This window comes from Corvus brachyrhynchos, unplaced genomic scaffold (genome assembly GCF_000691975.1).
Source record: "Corvus brachyrhynchos isolate BGI_N302 unplaced genomic scaffold, ASM69197v1 scaffold66, whole genome shotgun sequence".
NCBI classification, from domain to species: domain Eukaryota; kingdom Metazoa; phylum Chordata; class Aves; order Passeriformes; family Corvidae; genus Corvus; species Corvus brachyrhynchos.
Window position 1 is genome coordinate 4084908 of NW_008238440.1, and position 24326 is coordinate 4109233.

At 43.8% G+C, this 24326-nt stretch overlaps 2 protein-coding genes and 1 long non-coding RNA gene across 7 annotated transcripts in view; 2 read left to right on the forward strand and 1 right to left on the reverse strand.

Moving 5' to 3' along the window:
• LOC108447230 (transcription initiation factor TFIID subunit 4-like) overlaps positions 1 to 9650 on the forward strand; it is a gene marked incomplete at its 5' end in the record, with an annotated part of 146090 nt that extends 136440 nt beyond the window's left edge. Inside the window, one exon of the mRNA XM_017736554.1 lies at positions 7872 to 9650. Coding sequence (XP_017592043.1) covers positions 7872 to 8039 — 168 coding nt within the window. The remainder of the gene's footprint in view (positions 1 to 7871) is intronic.
• Positions 9356 to 24326, reverse strand: part of KCTD15 (potassium channel tetramerization domain containing 15) — a 46758-nt gene continuing 31787 nt past the window's right edge. For all 5 annotated transcript variants that reach the window (XM_017736568.1, XM_017736570.1, XM_008635506.2 and 2 more), the window contains exons 4-5: positions 18626 to 18931; positions 9356 to 13128 (exon numbers count right to left, since the gene is read on the reverse strand). In XM_017736568.1, the coding sequence (XP_017592057.1) occupies positions 12973 to 13128; positions 18626 to 18931 (462 nt within the window). In that variant the 3' untranslated portion in view covers positions 9356 to 12972. The remainder of the gene's footprint in view (positions 13129 to 18625; positions 18932 to 24326) is intronic.
• Positions 13135 to 23783, forward strand: LOC108447236. Its single transcript, XR_001862674.1, has 2 exons — positions 13135 to 15281; positions 23632 to 23783. It is a non-coding gene; the product is annotated as an uncharacterized LOC108447236 (long non-coding RNA).

Genomic DNA, 24326 nt, shown 5'->3' on the forward strand with positions numbered 1-24326 from the left:
TGAACTCTGTCATTTCTCCCTAATGTCTGAAATGCACCAGCCTTAATTATATTCCATGATATTTGCAGTAATAGAGTGTTAGCTGTCTTCCACCTTTTATTTGCAAATGTTAATGTCTTGTTTCCTGCACACTGGACTGTGTTCCAGCAATGTGTTTATCCTGCAAGCTGAAGGTATTAGCATTTAGGGTTTAATTTTATTGCCACTCAATCCAGAGATAACTGCATTGCCTGCTTTATTTTGGTTTGTTTAATGGGCTTGGTACGGGTGAGGGCCCTGCACTACCCTCAATCCACAGAGGAGCCCGTGGTAATTACAGGGAAAGGTTTAGATCACTGTTCAGAGAGAGTGACTAATCCACCAGCAGATTTTACACAGGAATAAAGTCCTAAGGAGCTGGTAGCTCTGTGGGTATTTTTGTCCTTTGTTTGGCAACTGGCACATAAAGTCACTTGATTGGCACTTGCACAGTTGCTGGGGGTGAGCAAGATGGCCAACAGCTGGAAACACAATTATTATAAAGTCTGGGTGTTATACATCATAATTAGGCTTAAGAACCGAAAGTCAGCTGAGATGAATGAGGGCAATTCATGCTCTCAAGAGCTGAGAAAGCGATTTTGTGTTTAAGATTGGGATACTTTTCTCTCTGTCTCCTGCTCTTCCTCCTCCCATGGGAGGGCTGGCAGGACATGAAGCAGCTCTGTGGTACCTGTGTCTCACCTCGATGAGTGCATAGAGTGTTGTGATGCACATGGAAGTGCTGACTTCTCGTCATCAAAACCTGCTGCAAATGAGTCTGGTCCCCTACAGTTGTTCTGCTCAGAGTGTTTTCAGTAAGAGGCAGGCCAAAAAGCAGCCTTTACTGTATGGCAATTATGTATCTTTTAATTAGACATTTAAATAATTAAATTTTACAGTTGTATGTGTCTAGAGATCGATGAATGTCAAGAATATTTTAATTATTTTATGTTTCAGGTTTTATGAAAGTCACAGTCATACAGGTTAGAAAGGAAAGGGCCACCCACTGTGTAAAACTGAGATAGTTTCAAATTAGTATCAAGTATATTAGAAAAAATTCAGATGGGAATCAAATATGTCTCAAGGAAAATGTGAATCCTGCAAGCTGGGCTGTAGGGCTTCTCCCAAAGTTGGTTTGATGTTTCTTGATTCTCTGTGAGAGAGAATGCAGGGATGTACAGAGTGACTGGGCTGGCGTAATGCAAGCAAATGCTTAAAAAAACCTCAACAAAACAACAGAAAACAAGAAAAAGCCCCCCTATGTTAGTATTGAAAGATGAGAAGGGTAAAGCACCACAGTGCTTGAAAAATAGCAATAAAAAAATTTGGCAGGATTAGTATTTGAAAGGGAGCAGCACTTGATTAAACATTTGGAAAGCATGCAAGGAGAAGCATTCCAAGCAAAATGAAAATATATGTGTATGATGGAAACAGGATAAATAGAATATTCCACTTATAATTACCACGGCAAGAACGCAGCCTAAACTTAAGAATTCTTAATCAGGTAAAATTGTCGTTGCTTTTAAGTCCAAGTAAGGCAGTGGATTGTGTTGGGTATGAGATGTTTGTGGATAAAGATGTTGGCAGGACCCGTAGCTGCTCTGAAGAGCAGGTTCATGAACAAAGGAAATGAGACGACCCAGAGCTTGCACCACCAGCGTGTTGTGAGTGTGCTGCAAGGAGCTGGAGGATACAAGGCACTGTGTTCTCATCAGATACCAAACAGGCAGTGGGGGTGCTGAAAGATCTTGGAAAGGTCAAAGGTCTCTGCAGAATGCAGAGCTTATCTCAAAAACCTGAGTTTTTCTGCCTCACATCAGTGCAGTGATTATTCAGACACTGTGTGGATACATTGATTAAGAAGGGAGGATGAGTTGCAGTCTGGTTCCTACCAAGAGTGACCTATTGAGGACTGGGTACTGAAGCACCCATCTCTCTTGAGCAGGTGAATGTCATAGCCCAAAGCCCTTACACTTCATCTTATTATCTGTTGTCATTGGGGCAGACTCCTCTTCTTCCCAGATAGTTTCCCACTGAAATGCCTCCTAGCCTGCTTTTTGCCCCTGCTCTCATTCAGCTGGGGGGGAAATGCTGTCTTAGAGGGAGCAATAAGTGGTGAGATTGGAATTGATGCCCAGTTCCCTCAACTGGAGGATTTTGGTTTGATGCTGCTTTACCAAGCAGGTTTTTTATTATAATAGTACTTGCGTATGTGACTTGGCGTAATGTAATAAAGGCGAGGAGCAGGTACATATAAAGTCTTCTGCTTGTAATGGCAGCCCATTTCTTTGGGTTCAAATAACATCAGGTAATTATAAACTGAGGTGATCACATCTGAAGAAAAAATTTTCACTGTATCCATGACTTAGTGTGATTTACCTTCTCCTTATTATTTCTTAATTTAAAAATTACTGCACGCTGTCTTTGAAATGTTGCAATTGTGTTGGTATTTGAAGTACTTGTAAGTACTTGTGCAAATCAGTTTTTCTGATGTTTGTCTGCAGGGCGAGGTGTGTGTTTATGTGCCCAGGGGAAAGGAGATGCATTTGCATCCAGAAGGGTGTAGCAAGTGAACGGGTGCCAAAACAGTCTGTAGGAACAGTTGCACTAAAATAGTACAGGGTGAAAATGTTGGCAAATGAAAATAACCAGCTTCCGAAGAAAGCATGGGATCTACTCCTCCCTGTAAATGCTGCTCATCTGAAGGCCTAAATGATAGCTTTTGGTGATGAATCTTTCTAAAGACACTGGTAGAGTCACCATGTTGCACATATGAAGATGCACGGTATTTTTGTAGATATAATTATATTTCCTATAGCATTGTTAATCTTTGAGGTGCTGATGAACAGTTATTACATTTCTGTACTTTAGAGGCATCTTAATTTTAGGATGTTTCAGTGAAATTGTTACTGTTAGCTTCAGTAGGTGTTGAATTAAACCCTAATTTATGTGGGACAGCTAATCATACATAGTATTATACCTGTTTTTCATGTGCCTCTCAGCCAAAGATCTAATAGCATTTTATGCAAGTAAAAACATAATTGCTGCAGAATATCTCCAGAATGTTTCTTGTGATTCAAGATCTCTTGTTCATAAAAGCAGACTAATAGATACCTTATCTTCCCACTCCTCTGCAGTGCACAGAGCTTGCAGAGACAAAATTCCTGGTATATTTTACTCCATAGATAGCTTGGCTTTGAATTGTTGCTGTATGATTCTCACTTTCAGACTTTGGCTTGAAGTGAAGTCTGCCACAAGGATGTGCCATGTAGCCTGGGAAGAAACCCAGCGGATCTTTTATCATTATTGCCTTGTCTCTGGCTCACAGAGAAGCAATAGCCGCAGATCAAGACTCTGTTCAAAGCAGAGATGTCAGCACTGAATTGTTTTTTGGTGAAGGAAGGATGGATAAAATATTAAATGCAATCTGCTACTTGCCCTTATCTTTCTGTTCCCTGACAAGAATATTGTATTTTATTTCCATGGTTCTGTAATTCAAAGTTGAAGAGATGCAGGTTTGTGAAGAAAAAAAAAAAAAATTGTTCAACAGTAGAAATTGTTATAAAAATAAGTGTAGATTCTGTATTACATTTGCTTTCTTCTGTGAAAGCACTTCTATCTCGAGCAGGGAACAGCACATTTTTGGGACTTACCCACTTTGATTTCCATCCACCTGCTGCTGTAACTATTGTAATTTCATGCACAAAGACGCTTCTACTTTGTGAGTGGTGGGCGAGTTTGCCCACAATCATTTTGAAAGAGGTGTGTCTGTCTGCCTCAGTCCCCTTTCCCAGCAGCCTTTAAACCTTTACGAATCCTTAGGGATCCAGTTGAGTGGTGGGGCCCAGCAGAAGGAGAACAGAGGTAGGAAGGAGCTTGAGATTTTCAGTCCCTACAGCTTCTGTGGGTACTGTTGGCTTGGGTACAGCAAAGAGAGGCTGGCTGGGCTCTCCAGAGGAACAGGCTGCACTGTGAGCTCTGGGGTGCACCTGGCTTGGGGTCACCCATCCCTGGGGGCTGAGGAGCTCCTGCAGCCCTGGGGGCCACGGGGGGACCCACCTGTGTCACCTGAGGATGGGACAAGAGCTGACCATGGAGTAGCTCCGACACAGTTTCCAGATGGGTGAAGGTTTGGGAGGCAAGGGGGACTTGGTGGTTGGTGAAGGGCACACACTGTTCCTGGAGAGGTAAGAGGTGATGCACACTCTGTAGAGGAGCTGCATTTGCTGTTCTCAGTAGTGCTGAGAACTGTGACACAAAGGAGGTTTTGTTGGCCTCTCTGTGCACAGGGCTTGTTGTAGTCTCCCTGTCACTGGGAGAGCGTGTTTCTGTGGCAGACTGTTGTATATTCAGCTAGTGATCTACCAAGGCTTCGGTCAAGATTTTATTCTGAACTGTTTATATTTCCCTCTGCAATACAGCAGGAGTTTTCTCATAGAGGAAAATCATGAAAATAGCAAACAGGTGAGAAAGGTGGCCCAAATGTTGTGTCACATCTGACATAAATTCAGAATTGCTTCAAAGTATGCATACTGAACGAGTAATTACTCTGATTCTTCTGAAGCCGTAATTTCAAGCTAGGTAGCTTCCAACAGTTGAATTAAGCTTGTCAGTCCAACACTGTTATTTGGAATGCTGTGAGCTCTATCCCCATCAGCTCACGGGGCTGAAGTGCAGTAAAGCTGTTCCGGCAGACAGACTGTGGCTGTCTCAGTGGGTCTGGGATTACAGGTTAACGGAGAGCACAGCACCATGGCAGGGTTACAAATTCCTGCCTGTGATTTTCCATGAATTGATTTTCTCTTCAGCCCTGGCCGGGAGCAGGAGCTGGGGGGAGTCTCAGGTGCTCCCCACCCCTGGAGGCCCGCAAGGAGAGCACAGGAGAATCTCTTTGCTCTCTGCTGTGTGCTGGGCTGTGCTGTGGGATTTGCAGCTGCCAGGTCCGAGGCAGTCACCAGTCCCCAGGTGTGTTACAAGAAAGGATTGAAGGAGCACGGGAAGAGGGGCAGTGGGGAAAGGAGAGGCTGGGAGGGAAGGAGAAAGGAAGTCACTGGAACGCGTGTTTGGAAGCTGTCTCAAAATTAAGAGGCACAGAGTTCATGCATAAATTACATGGGTTTTTTCTGGTCTGGAATGTCTCAAGTTTTCCTGAAATTATAACTAGAAGTTCACTGATACAAAAACTAGCATTGATGTATATTTGAGTGTGTGTGAAATTTGGGAATAACTTGGGTGTGGCAGGCCAGGAAATAAAGGAGGTAAACAATTTAAAACCATTACTTTTTTTGTTAGAGCTTTTATCTGTGTAACTCTGATTAGTTGCCATAGATACAGACAACACAGGGGCTTGTTTGGGTTGATGAAAAATCTGTCATGCTGATAAAAAATGTGATTTTTCTTGAGAAAATTTTGAATTACTTCACTTCCACTATTCTTGGCCATTATTTTAAACTACACTTGAGTTCATGTATTCAATTAAATAATTATGGCATTTAGGAGTCCACTTTTTTATATATAGCATCTGCAGAGTAATTTTGCATACAATGCAGTACCAAACAAACTGGTTTTTAATTTAAATTAGTGATCATATTGACACATATAAATTACTGTTCTATGAGCTTACAGATGTGCTTCTCTATTTCTAAAATAATTTTTATGGGTTTTTTTCACCTTGTGAAACAATTCCAGAACATGATCAGGTAACTGATGGGCTCACAACTGTGGTTACAATGTGCACAGCTTGATGCCATGTTCTGGTGCTGGTTAAGGATATGCTCTTCCTATGTAGAAGTTCAGTATCTCAAGTGATAAATGCAATGAATATGACTTGGCACATCTTAATTCCAGCTACTCTGTCCAAATAGAGAGCAGTTCCTTGCTGTCAATGTAACTCACCTGACTCAAGAAATAGTTTTTTATAAAGAAAAAATGTTAAAAGTTATGCAGCTTTTCTGTGACTGTTGGGTGTGTGTGGGATGCTCCCAGTCCAGAGTGCTAAGGACAGCAGTTTCCAATGAGTTTAAGGTGGCCACATTCATTACAAGTGTATTTGTCACAGGTCCTGTGGTCAGGATGAATCTGAAATGAGTGCTGTGGGCAGGGGAGAGATGCACCATGGTGGGAACAGAGAAGAAGGAGAAGTATTTTTTGAGTCAGCTTGATTTAAAATAAATACACACACAGTGGTTTCTTAAGGACTTAGGAGCAGTGGGCACAGCCCTGTCAGAGTGGGTGCATGCTCAGAGTTCAGTGAGAGGCAGGTCAAGGTACGGTTTTGTACAACCTGTGGAAGACAGAGAGGGAGAGTTTAAATGAGTCCGTTTCTTTTAGGAATGCAAAGTGGGGTTTTGGGTTAAAGGCTGAACTCGAAGCAGTGCTGAATACATGGACTATGCACTGGGCATGTGTTTGGCTGCAGCATGGATGAGCAGCCCTTGCAGCTGCATTTCCTATGAGCAGTGAGGTTCGGTGCTCAATCAATTAATTAACAAAAACTGCTCCATACTGGAGAGCAGAATCCTTTGGCTCAAATGCTCCGGGTGCTCAAAGGTCGTGGGCTTCTCCCTCCATTCCCTGCAAGCTGAGCCACGTTCACTGCACTCCATGAAGCCTTTTGTGTTTGTGGTTACAGAACAGGATTTGCCCCACTGCTGTAATTGAATAAGCAGGTATGGGAGAAATAACATGAATAGTGCAGTTCTGCAAGGAGTCAGACTGACTGTGGTGGACAGAGGAAAACAGTGCCATGCCTTACTCTCAACAGACCATGTATGTTTCCCCTGCAACTTTTCAGTAGTAAAATTACCCTTAACTGTATTCTTAATGTCTGGACTCAAGATCCTAGAATAAGTATTTCCTGGGGAAAGAAAGGTAGGTTTGAGCAGCAGTTAAATGTGGGATATTAAAAGTATTGAAAATTTTACCAGATGTCTTAGAGGTTTGAAAAATAGCTTAAATCTTTTCAGTGATTAAAACCTATTTTTCTACGTTAGAACACTTTATTTTGCTACAAACCAATTGGAATTAATAAAAAGTGGACTCCTATGGATGAAAAAATGGCTGAACATGTGTGTGCATCAGGTTTGAGTTTAAACTCCATGAGTCTGCAGGGGCTGTAATTATGTCCTTTCCTTTTCTAAATACTCAGATCACTGTGTTCCCAGGCCCAGTTTAAGAATTTGCTCTCTATATACAAAGCCAGGATGAGGTATTCAGTAATTCACTACCAATGAAGCAATTAAAAAATATGTAATTGTTTAACATAGCTGTAGAAACAGGTACACTAATGTTTGTGTTTATTATCACACAATGTCTGAGTCTTTGTGATTTTTCCATTTAATTTTTTGATTGTTTGCTTGCGTTGAGTATCTCCCCACACTGAGCCCTTCTCTTCAGCAGACCCAGAGGAGAGAACTGGGGTCCCTCTGGGGACATCCCAATATGCCACTCACCTGTTCCCAGTCCTTGGATGAGCAGTAGGATTGTGCACACATTTGATATCTTAATGGCCTTACCTGCTGAAAATAGTTTTCTTCTTAAAAGGCTCCTGAATTTAAACTGGTCAAATATGTCTACAGTGAACATGACTGTAGCAGGATGGATTTGTCCCGAGTTGTAAGTGACCAAGGTTTAGCCTCATGTGTTTGCACTTGTGGCCTTTACTCAGGTTAACCTGGTGAGAGACTCAGAATAGAAAAAATAATAATAGTAATAAACCCCTCATGTAATGTTTACAGAATGAGGCTCATAATGATGCATTGAAGCTGTTTGAAAAGAATCCAGCAGCTGTAGCCCTGGGAGAGGAGGAGGCCCTTTGCTGCTGAGGACTCATGCTCTGGTGTGCTCTCTTGCAGGGTGTGGGGGTGTGTGCTGGCAGCCAGGCCGGGCTGGGCACGGCCTCCCCCCGGCAGTACCCCCGGCAGAAAATCACGCGCGTGAACCTCAGGGACTTCATCTTCTACATGGAGCAGGAGCGAGAAATGAGCCATTCTCTGCTGCTCTACCGAGCTCTGCTTAAATAAAGCCAACAGTTGTACTGATTGCTCCACAGAAGCTCAACTTGCATTGAAAGCTGTCATTTTAATGTGCCTTCTATTTTTTTCAGAAGTCAATGTTCCAGTAATTTTGTTTTGTAAAATTGTCAGACACATGCAATAAATTCCCTTTATGTAAAAAAAAAAATATATATATATATAAAAACCACCAAAAAAAATGTGCAAAAGGTTTTAAAATGTTAACTCCACAAATAAAATCAACATTGAAGTCTTGCTCCATTTGGCCATTTTAGGTAAGGCTGAAGTAGCTGATGTTGAAGTTACACAAATGCAATGGCTCACTTAAACCATCTCCTGGCCAGGACTGGGACAGGTTCACAGGGGTGGGTCCCAGCCATGGTGTTCACCTGTGTGTTCACTCGTGCTGGGCTTGTTTTGTTTTCAGTTTACTAGCACTGTCTTACTAACCATGGTGATACCTGTTGCTATTTTAGCTTAGTTATAATGGCAATTTTTTGCACAGCCAAGAGACTAGCCACTGCACACTCCCACAAATTTTATATATTTAGGATTTTTGCTTTTACTGCACAGCTCATTTCCTGAGCCATTTGCTGAACCAAATCTTAAGTGTATGAAATCTGTGTGCTGGGTCTCAGCTGAGTTACCTTGACTTGCTTCCAGTTGTTTTCTAAATCTCATCAACCTTTTGCGCATTTGTAGCAGCTGGTTAGTAACAGGATTCAAAGCTGGGTTTTATTTTCTAGAAAAATACTAATTTATTTATTGCAAAGAGTATGGATTAATGGTGGTTTTAAAAGATAATATTGTTCAGTAAAGATTTTAGAGTATTCTATATGGATGTTTAAAGTCACTGTAGAGGTTTCTGGGGGCCGCTTCCACTCCTGGAGTGGGGAGAGCAGGTGAGCCCGGGCAGCCTGGTGCCACCTGGAGTGGGGACACCTTTGCCTTGGACAACTGGACCAAGGCCTCCAGTCCGGAGAGGCTCCTGAACAGGCACGTGACTTTAAGCATAAGGAGCAGCTGTAAGTACCTAAAGGTGGGGTGAATGCCTTTTAAATGCTTTGCTGAAGCAGAATTTGGGCCCACACGGAAGCCAAGCGATGTCAGTGTGAGCCTGTGAAATGGGGATCGAATAGGGCACGAACAGGCAGGTGGGCACGAGCTGTGCTTCAGAGCTAACAGTGTTACCAGTCACCACAGAAGGGACACATTTGCTTATTTATCTTTTCCATTTTTACTATGTTATGCTTGCCACTTTTTTGAGGCAATATTTTTTTTGATGGGAAACCATAGCGAAAGCACAAATAGAACTATTTGTCCAATAGTTTTAAAAACAAAGGTTTTAATTATTTTTTAAGGTTTATGAAAAGCAGAAGAAAATTTATACTGCTGCTATTTAGCCAAAAGATTATTCATAAGGTATTTAAGGCCAGGAAGTGTAAAGTTACGTTTTAAATGTATTGATAATTTGTACATATTGTTAATAAAGGCCTTGTGTTTATTAGAGTTACGTTATTTTGATGATTTCTGTACATACTGGTAAATACCCCCAATTTGTGTGAAAACATACTCCCTTATTTGTACTTATTTTGTAAAGAAATAAAACAATTTACTAAAGTAACACATCGAGTGACATACAGTATTAATTTATCAAACATGAATTTCACATTGTCTTGTAGTTCTTAAGCACTGGTCAGAAACATTTTGCATTAAAATATTAACAGAATACCCACAAAGAAATATTAAAACCAAATACTTCAATGTTTTGTTGTGCTGATTCTTATCCTTTGTGAAACATCTAATAAAATTGTCAACAAACCTCGATGCCATTAGTACAGAGAATGGATGTACTCAGCAGTGGCTTTCTCGGGAGCGATGAGTCCAACAAGCACAACAGAACGTTCTCTTTTGCTTTCTGTCTGGACTGGAGCTGTGACAGCCTGGACACAAAGTGCTCGTGAAGCCTCGTGCTTGTCAAGCACGGGAACAGTGCTTAGCAACAGCGAATCAGAAGAGTTTTGTTCAATGGGTTTAGGTGACAAACCAGGCTGTGCTTTGCTTCTTGGCCTTCGCCACACAAACCTGTGCTGGCTGCACACCACAGCTTCACTGGGGTTCTGTGGTGCTTTAAAACATCTTAGCGATGCTGAGCAACGTTCTTCATTAACTTATGTTGCTATGGTTTAAGGCCAGAAGTAAATATTCAAATCAGTTTTTGCTGATATTGCTGCCTAAAAATACAGGGAAATAAGTAAAAAAGATATAAATGAAACTGTAATAATCTTTAAATAGGTGACCTGAAGTTACTAACTAAAAGAACATGTCCTAGGCTTAACTTTTTTTTTTTTAAAGGCATATTTGTTCTAAGAAAGTGATTGTTTCCACATGTCTTCCTTGCCTTTGTGCTGTTTTGCAGTCAATGCTGTGATGTCATGGTTTAAACTTTCCATCTCAAGTTCACATTTAACTCGGCTGGCGCAGCCTGGAACCCTTTCCAATGCCACCTCAGCAAAGCTGCCCCAACTACGGGAGCTGCTTTATTGAGCCGTAAAAGAATACAGTAAACACCAAACTGAGGAAAAACCAACCAACCAACCAACCACAAATACTTCCAACGTTCCACAGATGTGTAAAAGCACCATCCCACTCTGCGCTCCCCAGAGCTGCCTGGGGAGAGCACCAGGGGCAGGAGCAGGCCCCTGGGATGGAATATCACCTTTATTCCCTGGCTGAGAGGTAAGAACCGGACAGGACGTGCTGCCGGAAGCACTCGGCTCACCCCGTGCCGGAGGGCAGGGCAGGAGTGGCTGCAGGATAAAAACAAGAACCTGAACAGACTCGTGAAGGATACTTTGGACTTAAAGGTATGAAAGTAATAAATAAAACACTTTTATCTTTTTGTAAGACATGGCTACATCAAGCTGAATGGAGAAAAAGGCTGGAGAAGACGCAATCAAAAATTCTCACCTCTTTCAAACAACATGGGAGATACAGTGAATGTTCCACCCTACGTGCTTGTTTTTGTTCATTTACTTTACAGAAATGTTTATGGCATGAAGTACTGTATAAGAAATGTGCATACACAAATACATGACAATTATACGTTAAGTTCTTTACAATATTAAATGTATAATATACAATTCTACAGATATCTTACATACAAAGGTGAATGCTGTGCCATATATTCAAATATGGCAATGCCTAGCAACTTTAGAATGTCGTACAAGTATAAAACCACAAAATAAAATAACTTTACAACTCTTAAAGTAGACAGATTTGCTCAACTGTTCTGTTAAGGTAGCAGGCCAAGTGGCCAGGATTGCCATTAGAGATTTCCGAGTGTGGTGACCAAGGTGAGAAAACCTGCAGAGGTCTGATTTTCCATGGACAGGTATCCAGCCCTTTTCCAAAAATTAGACCCCTGCCTAGATTTTACCTTGGATAGTCAGTACAGCTCATTGCTTTTGAAAATACTAGTCTTAAATTTTGCCTGATTGCAATCAATTTGCATTAAAGAACTGTTGACCACTTAATACTCTGTACCTTGTTCCATATGGCCATATTTATGCATCTAAAAAGAGTTTAATTAAAATTCAGCATCTACAACAATATTCTATAAATTAATGTGGGAGAAACTAAATTGTGATTAACACATGAATTAGTGATTGAGGACCCAATCATGCTAAACAGCAATAAACAGGATTTAGCAGAATGCTATTTATAACCTTGCACCTGCAAACACGGTGCTGTCTCCTGAGTTAGGAAGCCCTGTGAGTCAGTGCCAAGTCCTGGCAGAAGCAGGACCCTCCTGCAGACAGACCCCTGACTTTGTTACAGAGAAAGTTACACAGATAGAGGGCAGCTACACAGTTAAAATCTAAATAATAATTTAGAATAAAAAAACAATTTAAGCAAAAGGCTGCCTGCTTTCATCCGGCAATGGCAATACAGGATTTTAACAACTCTTTGCAAGAATTCCAGACCCATAAAGAGTGGGCTTGTCCAAAATTCTTAAAACTTTCCTGCTAAATGTGGGCTTCTAACATGGTTAGTAAATGATTAACAAGGGGTGGCTTGCTTGGCAGAACCATGCTTCTTTGATGATGCAAAACTTAACAGTTGCTGTGTCAAAACAAGACTGGCTTTAAAGAGCTACAGCTCCATGTCAAGTATGTGACCCTCGTGTGATGGTGGATTTATTTAGCATTTTATTTTGTGCTTCCAGATCCCTACTGTTGCAAATATTGCCGTAAGTGGGCCTGTCTAATTTCTTGTCACTTATTTTGTTTGGTTTGGGGGGTGGGGGTTTAGTACTGAGCACCAGTGACTATGAATTGGTCCTTTTCTGATTCTGGATCCTGTTCACAGAGAGAGACCTCAGTTGGAAATGTAGTATAAAAATAAGCCATTTGCTCATGTGGGTGAGTACAATCACCAGGTGACTGTGATGCTGGGGGTGTAAAGCACGTCTGATATGGAGGAGGGGCAGCAGTCAGGGAGGAATCTCAGTGCAGTTTTTAGGGTTCTTCCTCCCGCAGACGCCCCCGTCCCCACAGCGCAGCTCTGGGGTGTCCCTGGGCAGCTGTCGGGACCACTGCTCCTGCTGGTCTGTTCCACTGCTTCCATGGCTCTTGCTGCAGAAGCCCAGTCCAGGGCCAGGGTTTCCGAAGCTTTGCCTGTTCCACACCACTGCTGGCCAGCCCAGAGTACATCCCAGACCCGCCACGCTGGGTGTGCTCAGGAACGTCACTGTGGACAACGGACAACTGGTTTTTCAAATGCATTCCATGGCTGGCTATGTGACAGGTAGTTTCAGAGTACCACTAATTGGCAACATAAAGTCAACGTCTGTTTGCTAATACTGTTTTGCAAATCCTTAGTGTTTCACATAAGGGACTATTAAACACTTCTACGGTTACAAAGGGGGCACAGGGAGGGTCTAGTCCAGGGGCTCTTGTTTTATTCTGATTGTTGGGGTGGGCTGTGGTCGTCTGTCTTCGCGACACAGCACGTATTCGCTGAACTGGGAGGAATCTACCCCACCACCACAGGAAGCTGCCACGTTAAATCCCTTCTGAAATAATCTTTCGAGCACCTGCAATGTGGAGGGAAAAAAATCAGATTAATATTTAGCAAATTTTAGTGATAAAAGCATTCGGAAGCACCAGATCTAAATGATGGATTTAGTCTTTCGAGTCCTCGTTGAATGAATATTATTCAGCTATAATTCTATAAGTTATTGTTAAATGACTATACTGTGATTAAAGTCTCGCTCTCAGCAAACCTCTGTAGAAAACAAAAATTAATCAAAGAAATAAGCACTCTGCAGAGCAGCTTAGTATATTATATAGTAAAATACTGGACTGTGGTGATATTGATGCTCTCTCTTACTGCTTATCGAAAGCAACATCAGGTTTAAGCTGTAATAAAAAGTGCCAATTATTCATTAGTAATATGAACAGTCTTAGAGAGAGGGGGGCTGAGAAGCTCTTCCTTGGCAGATGAAAATGTATTAGGAGTTCAAATGACACATCCACCAGATCTTCGTGGCAATCACAGCTGTTTGCCCTCGCTGGAAGGGAGCAAAGCATGGCAGGGACAGGATGCAGAGCCAGGATGTGGACAACAGGGAAATGTTCTGGCCCAAGAAAGAGGTTAATCTGTACTGCCCAAATATGTATTTTCTCTTTCTACTCCTTAAGAAAAGTTGGTGCAATTTAGATGCATGAATTTAAGGAACCCAGAGGCAACTTTAATTTCTGCGACTGTCACACAGCACATTTCCCCAGGATATACTGATCCTGGCAATGGGATCGGGGACGTGTTTCCACATGCGTGAGCGTGTGTTGGTATTTGGCTTCCCAGCAGAGCAGGACACACCAGGCTTTTCCCAGAGTCAGGTGAGAGCAGATGCCAGATCCACCTTGGGCAGGTCACAATGCAGGACCCACTCTGGCTCTCCTCAGTCCTGGGCAGCAGCCTGGAAAAATGGTTCCTGTGTTCTTCTCTACTGATAAATGCCATCGAAGGGAGCAGCCTGTAGTGTCCTCCAAGAGCCTCACCCAGGGTATGGCTCCCACTGTGGCAGCACGTGGAACAGGGAAGTGACCAGATGGTTTTAATTATTAAACCTGAGGATCCCGGTCACAGCAGCACCAGCCCCGTGTGACACCTCTCTGCACCCACAGCGACCTGGACCAAGCCCTTTACAAACTTGTTCATTCATCCTAGAGAGGTGTCTAAGCAATACATCCACCTTCAGACACTCATGTCGTACTTTCCTGGGCTGAGGCTACAGAAGGAGTTTGGTCTCTGCTCAGCTTCGCTGTGAGCACGTCCGTGGCTACACCGACTGAGGAGCTGCACACAGAGCACTGCCCTCGCCCTCACACACACCCACCTGAGGCTACGCTGCATTTCTTAGTGCACCACTTCTTTTGCCTGAGTGTTGGCTTTGCTTTTCCCAGACATATGATTTTGGAAGGACAGCTGTGTCCAAGGTGGTGTCGTAGTGCAGTGCAAACCATGGCAGCAGCATTTGCTGGTTTTAATCTGTTTGATCCCTCCTTAGGGGCTGCCTGTGTTATCCATCTGCACTTAATCCAGGGTTTGGCTTTTCAGGGGTAACTAAAACGTTTTACTTTTGCTACCCTGGCTCTAAGGACGGGCAAAGGAAAGGGGCTGCTCCAGCAGAGCTTTGCCTAAGCCATGCCGAGTCTGCTGAAAATCAACTTGCCTGAGGAGTTCTGCCTGGCCCTGGGACACAGGAACTTAACATTCTCAGAAAGTCCCATCTGCCAAATCTCCCTGACTTTTGCCCTGATTTTTACATACTCTACACTGCAAGAAAGTTGTAGAACTGAAAGATCAAAAAAGCACACGAGAGCATGGAAGAAAAACGAACCAGGAGAGATGAAAAGAAGAGGCAGGAGAGTGGGTTAATAAAATACCTTTAAGATAGAGAAAAAGAAAGCTTCCGTCTCTCTTATTTGTCCAGGCTGTATGCAGCCTATAGTTCCAAAATGGGGTGCAGATACCAACACTGTTCCTCCTCAGAGAGGAAGGCAGGAGGAGTCTGAGACGGAAGGAGGAATAAGACACCAGCAGGCTGCTGTTTCACAGGCTGGAATGTGTTCTGCCTGTATTATGTATCACTGCTCCTAGCCCCGACAGGATGAAGATGAGAGACAAGCGATGGGAAAGGAGGCTTCTCCCACTGAACTGGAGAGTGGAACAGAGGATTGACAGGTAAGATTTCTGAGAGAGACGGGACTTCAAAATCCTCACTAAAAAGTTTTTTAAATCAATTTGCTTGTAAGACAAAACAAGCAGGGGGGTGCCCTTGGCTTGCCTCAGACCAAAGCTATGGAAGGCTGCATGTTAAAATAGGATTCTTTTTCACTGAGCCTCTCTCTGCAAACACCCAGTCCAGATAGACATTACACCTCAGAGCTCCACACACCGAACAAAGCGATTCATTTTTGCTCAGTACGTGCTGGAAGGACCAGACTGCAGGCTATAATCTGGCATTAAAAACCTTGGGATCATCAATTTTCTCAGCAAGAAACAGAACAGGCCAAATCCTGTAAACAATGCTGAGGATGTTTAAATACTGCGGTTTTAAGTGTCACTTGGATGAGGCTGAGCTCAGGTCTAGGCAAAAAGGCTCCTTTCAGTGCTTCTGTGCATGAGACTGAACAGCATTTTGAACATGGACAGGTTTAAATTCCATTTGGAGAATTTGACTCTATACACATTATTTCTTCTGAAGGTAAGGTACAGACAGGGGGAAAGCAGTGACCATCTCTGAGTCAAATCAGAGCTACTTTCCTGAAAATCTCCAAAGAGAATATGCCAAAAACTGAGTATCAGCTGTGACTCTCCCATGTACAGGGACACATGCACATTATTAAACAGAGGATTTGTGCTAGGATTTAATATACGCTGTCTTCCAATATTCCAAGCACATTTGATTTTATTGGAAGGTTCTCCAAATGGAAACCTGATCCTTTCATTTAGTGCATTTCATTTAAATTTTGCAGAATATTAACAAATACATTCTTAATTATGAAGACTTAATGTTCAACATTCACAGCATCACAGAATTTTCTGTAAGATAAATTCATGATTCCCACCAGACCCTGTTGCAAGGAGTTGAAAAAACCTATACCTCTATATAATTACAAATGGCTGTAAAATTAGGAGTTACTGTATTTTTTTTGCCTAATAGGTGTTGACATTCTTTGTTTTGTATGCACAGTTCTTGATATAAAGCATTTAATGAAAATATTTTCCAAATATAGGAAAAAAATTTATAAATATTGCAGTTGTGCTACCAAATACATTGAGCAGAGCCTAGGGAGACAGAAGTAATGTATCACCTCAGCAAACAGCAGACAGGCTTCTTGTGTTGCTCTCTGGGATTCTTTGCAAGCAATTCTGCTCTTCCAACCACTACCCATCTCCCTTAAGACTGTGCATTTGCCTCCCTGTACTTCCAACTTTTGACTTAATATTGTTTTGCCAAAAAAATCCTTTGAGGGGGAAGAGCAGTGCCTGTGTGCTGACCAGAGTTCATCAGAGCCAATGCTAATTAGCTGCTGATTTCATCAGCCTTTGGTCTCAGAAATGCATCATTTTCCAGAAAGTGTTTGAAAACACTTTCTATTAATTATATAGTAAAATGATGTAATTTAGTAAAATGATGTAGTTTAATAGTATTACTTATACTGTAGACTCTTTGACAGAAATTTTTTCCACAACATGAACTTGCAAAGAGACTCTTTGATTCTGTCTGAATTTTGACTGAATTCAAACACATTCAAATAGTAACAGTAATTAGTGTTTTACTACTCAGGTAGCACATGTATCCTACGAGTTACACCACTCTGGATAAAAGAGAGCTGAGTGCTCAACCATATGGGCATCCAGAGCTTGGCCAGCCAGTGCTGAGCTGGTCAGTGGCTCACTGTGACCCTTTATTGTTTCAGTTTCTCTAATTCCTTGTGTGATCTAGCAGGATCCCATGGACAGCGTGGCTGGGACACAAATGCTCTTCCCTACCCACTCACCTGAGCTAGACTGCTCCCTCTCCTCCCAGCACAGCAATGGAGACATCTCCCTGTCCCACTGCCAGCAAACAGAGTTGCCTCTGACCACTCCCAGCCCGCTGGGCTTGGGGCAGCCCACCCCAAGCCTTGCCAAACCCACCCCAAGCCTTGCCAAACCCACCCCAAGCCTTACCAAACCCACCCCAAGCCTTGCCAAGTGTGAAACTGGTAAGGACTGTGCAAAATTAACCACAGCCTGGTGAAGTTCAACCAAATATACCACTTGGGAGTCTTGAACCAAAAAGCACCCAAACCCACGGGGAATGCTGCCCATGCAGTGGGGGAGCCACCATTAGGGTCACGTTTTGAAAATGACTCCACCCACCTCTACATATGCAGGTGACTGCAGCTCCCCTGAAGATGTCCCTTGGCAGCCTGGGAGACAGAGGGTGCCTGAGCCTGATGTGTAACAACCACACAGGTACAAGAGCTCCAGGTTCTTGTCCTCCCTTGCTCCCTTGCACCTCCCTCCCCAGCCGGTCTGGCCGGCCTGGTCCATGGACCAGCTCTTCTGTGGGTTTTTGCCCACAGGGGACTTTATCAAGACAACCATGGCATTTCCCACAGCCCAGTTCACATCTGCAGCCACAGCCCATCTGCAGAGGATGGTAACTTGGGAAATACTCCCCTCTAGGTTGATTTCACTTCCCCTAACATGAGCATTTGCAGCATATTCCAGAGGAATACACACAAAAACCAAGAGCTCTGTCTTGCCCGTGTTAATTAAGGCCAAGTTAACGGCACCATCGCCTGGTTCCTCCCCACAGCCCCAGGACAGCCACACCAGCAGAGCTCTGGCTGCAGTGCTGGTGATCCCTGAGAAATGGCACTGCTTGCCCACAGGCTGCTGCCTAAACACAGACCACGTATTTATTCCTGTCCACCTATCTGTCCAGTTATCTTCTTTTGTTTCAGATGTTTAATTTTAAACTTAATGTCAAAACTCTGAGTATAAAATGAAATACATTTTTGTTTAAAATACTCTGGGCAATTTTTATAGAACATCCTTTTGGAAAAAAAAAAAGTGCAGAGATCAATTTTTTTAAGTCCATCCCGCAGGCACCATCATTTAATTATGAGTGAGACATAAATTATGCATTTACACATTGTTGCATTTTCTATAAAATGGTGTGGAGACTTTTTTTTTGTAGTTTTTGGAACTCTCTCATTCTTCCTAGAGGCACTTTGGAGGAAAAAAAAAATACTGCCAAAGGCTATACATTGATGAAAAAAATTAGCATTTATCAGTATAACACCATTATGAGGCCAGCATGGCACTAACATACACAAAATCTAAATGTATTTTTCTGCTTAGACTCAGGAAAACCTGAAAGACTGTGATCTCACCAGGCAGAAAGATGTTTTCTTGCACTATAAGCACTGAAAGTAATTGGGCAGAAGCAAATAATTTGCATATAATTGAACAAGCCATAGTGAAAAAGCACCCCAGCACCAGAGGAGGCAGCACGGAAAGGCCATTACCTGCACGGAGTTCAACCGGCAGTATCCATTCAAGGGAAACCTGATAACGTGGGTGGGGTCCTGGTTCCAGCCCGCGTTTACAGAGTTGCACATGACGTCCCCAGTCTCTGGGAAGATCTCTTCTATCAAAGCCTTCTCCCCGCTCAATGCAATTCTTTCCCCCAGATCTGGAGTCACTCTTACAACCAAGCAGTCACAAGGCTGGAAATGTTTCCTTTGTTCTTTCTCTTGTTTCCATCGCTCAAGTTCCTTAATCATTGGCTGCAGCTGGTAATACTTTGCTTCTTCATATAAAAGATTAAAGTCCTGGGGAAAAAAAAAAAAAAGAGTGGGAGAGAGAGAAACTAGAAATGGTTATAGTTCTCTTTTAAAAATGAGTATTGTTCCTGTTTGACCTACTTAGGCTTATGTATTGTCAGCAAGAGAGCAAAGGCAACAGGTACCCACATACACCTCCACAGAAAACCACATGGTGTTAGTGTTGAATCTGTTTGAGCTGATCGAGAAGTTCCCACTGCACTGAATTATCTCTTCATTTATTATCCCACAAGCTCAATGCCAGAAGGCTTTACTCCTGGATTAAGAAATCAAAATAGCTGGTTGCAATAAACAAAGCCTACTGATGTAAGAGAAGATGTTCCGAGCCCTAATCTCCACTTAATGGCCTCAGATCACTCTGATCTCACAGGAGATCTCAGGCTTCGCTGTCGCCTCTCGCACACGATACGAGATGGAGTTGTCAGTTCAGCTTCACTTCTCACCTGCCTTTGCTGAGGCTGAAATTCAGCTACAGCGGCTCAGCTGCTCCCTGCAGCTCATGACTATTCATGTATTTAAAGCGTACTTTGGAGCCTGGTAAATTATATGGAGGTAGTGACCATCCTGCTGGCTGGGAGCTCAGCTGTTGCTCCAACGGCTTAAAAGCAGCAGTTCTTCCCTGCCATTTGTCCATCACTTCACTTGGGCTTTGGGCAATTCAAATTCCCAATTTGATCCAATTCCCAGTTCAGTGATTGTTTCATCAGTTTCTGACAGATCTTCCCACCTCAGTGGAAATATGTGAGAGCACGTGGCGGCCAAGGGTGTGAGCATCCCCGGACCCGAGGGAGAAGGCCCCTGTGGGCACTTTGCTCCAGCTGGCCCCACAGCCTCCTCCAGCCTCCCGAGGGAAGAGGAGCAACAAGGGCTCAGCAGCAGCTCCTCCCTGCAAAGACCTGTGTCTGCTTTCCTGGCTCGTGCACCTCTTTACACATGCAAATGCTGCACCACAGATGCTTTTGTGGAGTGTGCTGGAGGTCAACACGAGGAACAAAGGCCAGTTCTACACAAATGAAATTAAATGAAAAATCAAGACTGAAATGACTGAAATAATTTGGACTGGAAAGAATGATATGACAAGAAGCAATCAAGAAATGGGCACCAAAATTACATGAAAAATAACGGGTGTGCTGCTGCCCCAGGACTCGGGGAGGAGGGGGAATCAAAGGCCAATCAACACACAGCACAAAAAGGTGCGACTCTTCATAGTGGTTTGGAATTAACCTGTAAAATCTGCTGCTGCAGGGTATTACTGAACCAAAGCAGTTAGCTCTGCTCAAATTTGGCACCACTGACCCACCGGTAGTGGAGGTGCTCCTTCACCCCAGGGCTGCCTGCAGCCTGGAGACCTATGATTATTCACAGTGACAAGGCAAGGTGATCGACTTACAAAAGGGACATCCAATCCTTTACATCTCTTTGATGTCTGCTAAGGTTGGGACAATGTGCACACAGCTAAGGGAGAAAAAAGGACTGGAGGATAAGAGGAGGGATATGAAGGACAGAAGAAGAGGGATAAGAGCAAGTGGGAAGCAATGAGGGCAACACTCTCGCGGGACAGCTCGAAGATGGAAAACAACAGAAGATTAAAGAAGAAATAATGCAGAGAGCATGCTGCAAACCACCAACAACCAGTGTTGGGAACAGGCCAGGCAAAGAGGTGTGGAGGCTGGCTGCACTACCTGGTCTCAGGTAGGACAGCATCAGCCCCAAAGGCAGAGAATACCTTCCTCTGCTGGAAGGTATTCTCACCCTTCCCCAAAACCAGCACTGTGCTGAACCATTACTGCTTTTCTCTGAGCACCAGTGAAGCTCCCTGGGTACTGAACAGGGGATCAGTTTAAACCTACAGGGATTAGTGGCCTAAGTTTAAAAAAAAAATTCTGAAATCTCTGTGCAGGACACTGAATCAGCACAGTCCACCGCCTAACTGTGTTCACTACAGAGGTGTGTGCAGTGGCCTGCCAAATGTTCACCTGGGCATCTGCTGGTGCCATGGATTGCTTGTTCAAGCAAGGAAACATGCAATGCTAAGGAAAAATGTAATGGTGTAGAGTGAACAGGAGTACCCAGTGCTTTCTGAGGGCAATGGAAAGTCATCTGCTGTTTTCAGTAGGTCCTGAAAAACCAGTTTTAGAATATCTGGGTTTATGGACAAAATAAAATAAGGTATTATTTGTAAAATCAATCAAGTGAATATGTGCTAAGAAAACTCAACAGTAAAACCTGGAAGAGATGGTACAGCAATAGAAAAAACAGTCATTCATTTTTGAAAGCAGAGAGTGGTACGGTGCTCCTGAGGCTGGATGCAAAGCCCATTACATTACAGAGTCTCTGACTGCCTTCACTGGGCTTTGGACTAGCCTGACAGTACCCTGAATCACAGGAGTTCAATGGTCCTGCACCCTCGGGCCAAAACTGCAATGCCATAAACCAAGCAAAACCCAGATCACACCACCCCTACTTCTCCAACAGCCAACTCAGCCACCCCATCAACTGCAGCTTTTTAGTGACTCTTGCTAGCTGTCATTTGCCCTAAAATGAACAGGAAAAATTTTACATTCTGATACCATTTTGTGAGAATAAAACCTGCTTTCAAATGTAACAGCTCTTCCACTACTGTTCCCAGAATGATACAGCCACACTTCAGATGGCTGTGTGGAAATCAGGGCTGTGCTGGAGCATCACATGCTCTGTGGGACAAGGTGAGCACCTGGTACAACGGCCTGGGTTGAGCCAAGGTGTTTGGGTTTGTTTCTAAAGTAAGACTCTCATGCCTGTGTCGATTCCACACTTGGGTTGAGCACAAATATGGAAAGGGCTCTGCACTTGAAGAAGGGCCCTGTAACAGACCCGGGGAACTGAGGTGAGCTGGTGCCAAGAGGTGATGTCAGGGAATCAGGGCACCTACTGTCAGGCAGTGCCAATAAAGGGAATTTGTTGTGCTGTAGCACAGTAACAAGTAGAGGGAATAAAAAAGTGTCTTCTCTAGGCAAGAGAAATTAATTTGTGTCCACCAGTGCCAGTGCTGGGAAGAGACACCTTGTGTGACCCCACTCCACTGCTGCCGACAGCCACCAGCAGCAAAGGCTGCCCCGCCCCGCTCTGCTCCTCTCATGGGACATCTCTGGCCTTTCGTGAGGGAATCTGACAGTATGTTTAGGGAGGGAAGAGGATTTCACAAAGCCAGGAGCACAGAATGAGTGGCTCACAGCATGGGGGTTCGGTTCTCCAAATCCTGTGCTGTCATGGGCTCTACACAACAAGCCCACAATCTTTTCCTTCAGGTTTTATATGCTGTTCAGAATACTGTCTGTCTGTGACCAGACTGGGAGAGCCCAGCTCTGGACTATCTGTACTGAATGCTTCAGGTAATATTGACATAGGTATTTCCACCCTTGCACTGTAGAGATCAAATCTCACCCTGAAAATTTTCTGAAGTTTAATATGAAATTGAAATTAAAAGTAAAAGTAAAGAAAAAGTAAAGAATTAAACCCACAAGAGACCTCACCAGGGAGATGCCATAGGAACTGCATGACAACATTTCCATGCTGTTAGTTTTGATAAGTTACGGAAGGCAGATGCAGACATGAACCTTCCGGGACCCATCCAGGAGAGGCACATCTCACTGGAACGGGCAGGGAGTAGCCACAGCGGCCAGGTGCACAGAGGTGCACTGCAGCTCAGCCCCAGAGCACAGCACTGATCCCACACGAGCACTGATCCCTGCACACGGACACTGCCCCCTCTTCACAGAGGCTCCAGCCTGCTGTCAGTGCAGGGCTGCTGAGCAGCAGGCAGCGTTCCACAGCAGATTTTGTACAATATCCAGGGGTTCCTTGTCCTGCAGGACTAAGGCATCTCCCGTTTCTTCTAAGGATTATTTCCCTATGTTCCCAGCTCCCAACAGCAGTACCAGAGCCAAGCACTATGATAGATAGTGGAGCTGCTGCTGTTTAGCCTAGGAAACACATTTTACTCCAAAGGTGATTCCCACCACTAGTGATAGTCACAAGCAGGGTGCTCTTTGATAGCCTGAAAGGGGAGATAAACAGTACAGCTTTTAATTTTTCTGTGAAGTACCACAAAAAGCCTTTATAGTACCACGAGTCTTCAACTTCTTGAGGCTGTTGTAGGAACTAGTGGGGAAGTTCTGCCAGGTCACTTGAAAAAGAGAGCAGATAGGCAGGCAGGATGCCCACAGCCTTTCTCCAGCCACAGCTTCTGGCCTACATTTAGATCTCATGGGAAACAAACAGATCTTTCAAAGATGCAGCCTTTTGCCTTTCACAAAATAATTTTCTGCTTTTTGCTTGGTAGAAAAGCTTTTTTTGTGGTGGATTTCATGGCTGAATTCTGCAGTCACCTCTGACAAGGGTGACATCTTCCTGGGGAGGAGATGGGAGGTGTGACCCCAAGGCCAGCTGTGCTGCTGTTTCGATGTCAGTGCCAGTGGGTCGGCACAGATCTGCTACTCCAGGCAGAGACAGCCAGCAGAGACTGAGACCATGTGTCCCACGGACCTGATGCTGTTCTCTCAGTACCAAAGACATCGTTTATTTTTGTACCTAATGTTGACTCCTGAACAGGCTGAAATGGCTCTTTCTGTCCATTTTTCACTTGTTATTCTTTATTACATGAAACAACAAACTGTCATCCTGACTCCATGTTTCTCTTATATTTTTAGTGCTGTGAAGATCTGACTCCTGGCTATGAAAGAAAGTTGCTCACTTCTATGATGACAACTGCACCATTTCCAGAGGTCAGTTTGAGAAGACTTTAGATGCAAGCACACTAATTTTGTAACTGTATTAATAAATTAGAGTGGTGGCCTTGTCACTCTGGTGTTACAAGTGATCTCTGTAATCCACATAAAACTCAGACATCCTGAGCCTTTGTGCTCCTCCCCTCTTTGAGACAGACACACATTGCCTACGTCTATTTTTGATTGATGCTCTCTGAGCAGGGAGTGAGTCTCAAACAAGGAGGTACAACAGGTCCTGGTATTGACAGTGAAGGGGACACATGCTGCTCATGATGTCATGGGGAAGCCCCTCTGATGGTGGAGGAGACCAAGGCAGGAGTATTTGGGCACCTGAGGAGGAGCAGCTCCTGTGGCAGCCACCCCTGACCCAGCAGTGTGGCAGAGCTGGGGGTGCTGGCCCCATGCCCTGCTCAGGGCCGAAGGATGCTCACGGTGTCATGTCCCACAGACAGGACACTGAAGCAGAGCAGGCAGAGGGAGCTGGAAGCAGCTACAGGCTGTGCACCATCACCAGCGTGGCACAGGCTGGCTGCAGAGCAGAACCCAAACACTTACAGTCACTCCTCAGCACACTTCATGTGGCTTAAAATCCCCCAAGTCCAGAAAAACTACAGAAT